Consider the following 2500-nt stretch of genomic DNA (forward strand, 5'->3'; position numbering starts at 1 on the left):
AGAGAAAGAGAGAGAGAGAGAGAGAGAGAGAGAGAGAGAGAGAGAGAGAGAGAGAGAAGGAGAGATAAAGAAAGGCGATTTACGCGATCCGTAAATTAACGCTATTAACTTGTAGTCTTTTTTTTTAATCCATCATTCTCTTTTCCTGAAAAAAACAAGAAAATGTAATTGATGTTTGCATGTTTGTCGCACACGCGCTCGACTCCTGTAAATCCGCGTTTACTACCGTCGATGTATCACACATTAATCGAACCGGAAATACCTCGGAGCAAATACGATGGGGATGCAGGCAGTCGAGGACCGCTTTAGCAGCAGACGACCGCTGAAATACGGGCGCGGTACTTAACAGTTTTTCATTATTACGCAATATGCATGCGTGTATGTGTATATGTGTATGTATGCGCGCGCGTGTGGCAAGTTGAACAATAAATTATTCAAACTTACCGCACGACGGGCCGATATTAATGTCCCAGGGTTGCCGTGTTAATTTTAACGGGACCCCCCGCCGCCTACTAAAATCAGCTCCGAGAGCACAACATGTTGCTCTTTCCGCGACCGAATTAAGGGAACATTCGCGAAGCCCGATCATCCCCTTTTCTCACGCCCCTGCGTCCCGCAATTTTTTTCGCGCGCGCCCTCGAAGACGACCGGCGTTCGCGCGCTTCGGAGGAACCTTCCACGGATATATTCTCTCGCGAATATATTTCCGGCCGAGTGTATGAGTTACACTGGGCGGGTTGATCACGATAACCGCCCGGTGAAACTGATATTTCCGTGTGATAACGAAGCGAACTACCCTCCGATATTCCACCGCCGCTTCCTCCTCCTACTCCACCTCTTCCCACGCGTTCTCTCTCTTTCTGTCTCTCTTTCTCTCTCTCTCTCTCTCTCTCTCCCTCTTTCTCATCTATTAATAATCCTTTCATTTATTTATACATCTGGTCCGCGTGCCATTTAGTCCGCTGGCTGAAAGCGTTTACGATCGAGTTCCCGCAAATTACGAGAGCCGCTCGCTCTGCCCCCGCTTCCCTGCTAATTGGAGCGCGCCGACCAAAAATTCAATGATCATGTGTCACCGCGGCTGATCGACAACACGACTCACCCGTGACCAGCAGACCGAGGGTCAGCATTAGACACCTCATGGTTTCTCTCTCATAGTCGTTCCGGGGCGCGCGTTGCTCGATGATCTATCTGCCGCTGGTCCGATCCGCCGCAGTCGATGGTCCCGATCGACTCTGAGGGACGACCACCGGACGGTCGTCGATCGACTGACTTCCGCCGGTGCCGCGAAAGTGGCGGAGCGCGCGAGTTTCGCACTTGACCCGCGGAGATCGGTGCAACGTGCCGGAAACGAGCGCTTGCTGGAGTGAGCGAGCCCGAGGGAGAACGGGTGGAGGAGACAGACACAGAGAGAGAGAGAGAGATAGGAGAGAAACAGCGTATGAGAGAGGGAGAGGGAGAGAGAGGGAGAGAGAGTCAAGAGAACCAGAAGACGACGTCGACGGTCGTCGATGGCCGAGTCGACGGCTCCGGCTTTTTCCCGTTTCCGCGCCCCATGGCAGAGTTTTGTTGTCGCTCACGCGATTCCAACGGTTTACTTCACGACTCGCAGTCCACCCTGACACAATTTCATCGCGACGCGATCGCCGGCGCGATCGTTACTTTCCTTTTTCGCTGTAGCGTTCGGCGACCCGCATAGTCCCCGCTTGGTTTCTCTCTCTCTCTCTCTCTCTCTCTCTCTCCCTTTCTCTCTCTCGCTCTCTCTCTCTCTCCTCGTCTCTCCTTCGCTCTCCCGCTCGCTCGGCCCGCTTAATTCGCTAATAGCTTCACGATCTAGATCCGCGTAATTGAAAAGCGCCGACGGGGCGTGATACGCGCATCATCTCCTTTGAAATCCTCTCGCCTCCTCCCGTTGCCGTTTTCTTTGCTTTCCTCAAACTTCTCCCGCTCTTCCTTTTCCTCCTGTTCCTCGCCGCCGCTCCTCGCCTTATCGCACTCTCGGCGAAATCGCAGTGCGATCGCCGTCACTCATCGCCGCTCGGCGCCGACGGCCGACGGGCGAGCACGGGGACCTGTCGCGGTGCCGGCAGTATACGAACACGCGTCTCGCCGACCGGGAAATCGACCCGCTACCGTCCTCCGCGCACTCTTCTCCGCGTACTTTCCCCCGGCGACGGGGGTGACAGTTAGATCCTGGCTGAGAAATGCGGCTTCCTTCCCGTTTCCCAGGAGCAGGTGTGTCTGTCTCTCCTGTTTCACCGCTTCCAGGACACTCCAGCGTCCCCGAGTCGCGTGACAGCGCCTCGTTCGTTGATCACTCTCAGTGACGATCGACGACCTCTCTACTCCGGAGATTGGGGTGCGATGATCTCTGCCTCTGCTCGTGTCGGCGGCGACGGTCTGGCTGGCAGCCGGTCCTCGGACGCGAAGGTCACTCTCGTGGCGCGGATATCCGAGCGAAACTGAACGGAACTGACAGTGCGTGCGACGCGGCCTCGCG

The 2500-nt window shown here is 55.5% G+C and overlaps 1 protein-coding gene across 1 annotated transcript in view; it reads right to left on the reverse strand.

Moving 5' to 3' along the window:
* LOC116849514 (protein CEPU-1-like) overlaps window positions 1–2500 on the reverse strand; it is a 35234-nt gene that overhangs the window by 32731 nt on the left and 3 nt on the right. The window contains exon 1 of the mRNA XM_032826722.1: window positions 1103–2500. This exon is cut by the window's right edge and continues 3 nt beyond it. Within this exon, the coding sequence (XP_032682613.1) occupies window positions 1103–1142 (40 nt within the window). The 5' untranslated portion in view covers window positions 1143–2500. The remainder of the gene's footprint in view (window positions 1–1102) is intronic.

The sequence above is a fragment of the Odontomachus brunneus genome, unplaced genomic scaffold, assembly GCF_010583005.1.
Source record: "Odontomachus brunneus isolate Ranch 3 - 2012 unplaced genomic scaffold, Obru_v1 Obru_scaffold_118, whole genome shotgun sequence".
Taxonomy (NCBI): Eukaryota; Metazoa; Arthropoda; class Insecta; order Hymenoptera; family Formicidae; genus Odontomachus; species Odontomachus brunneus.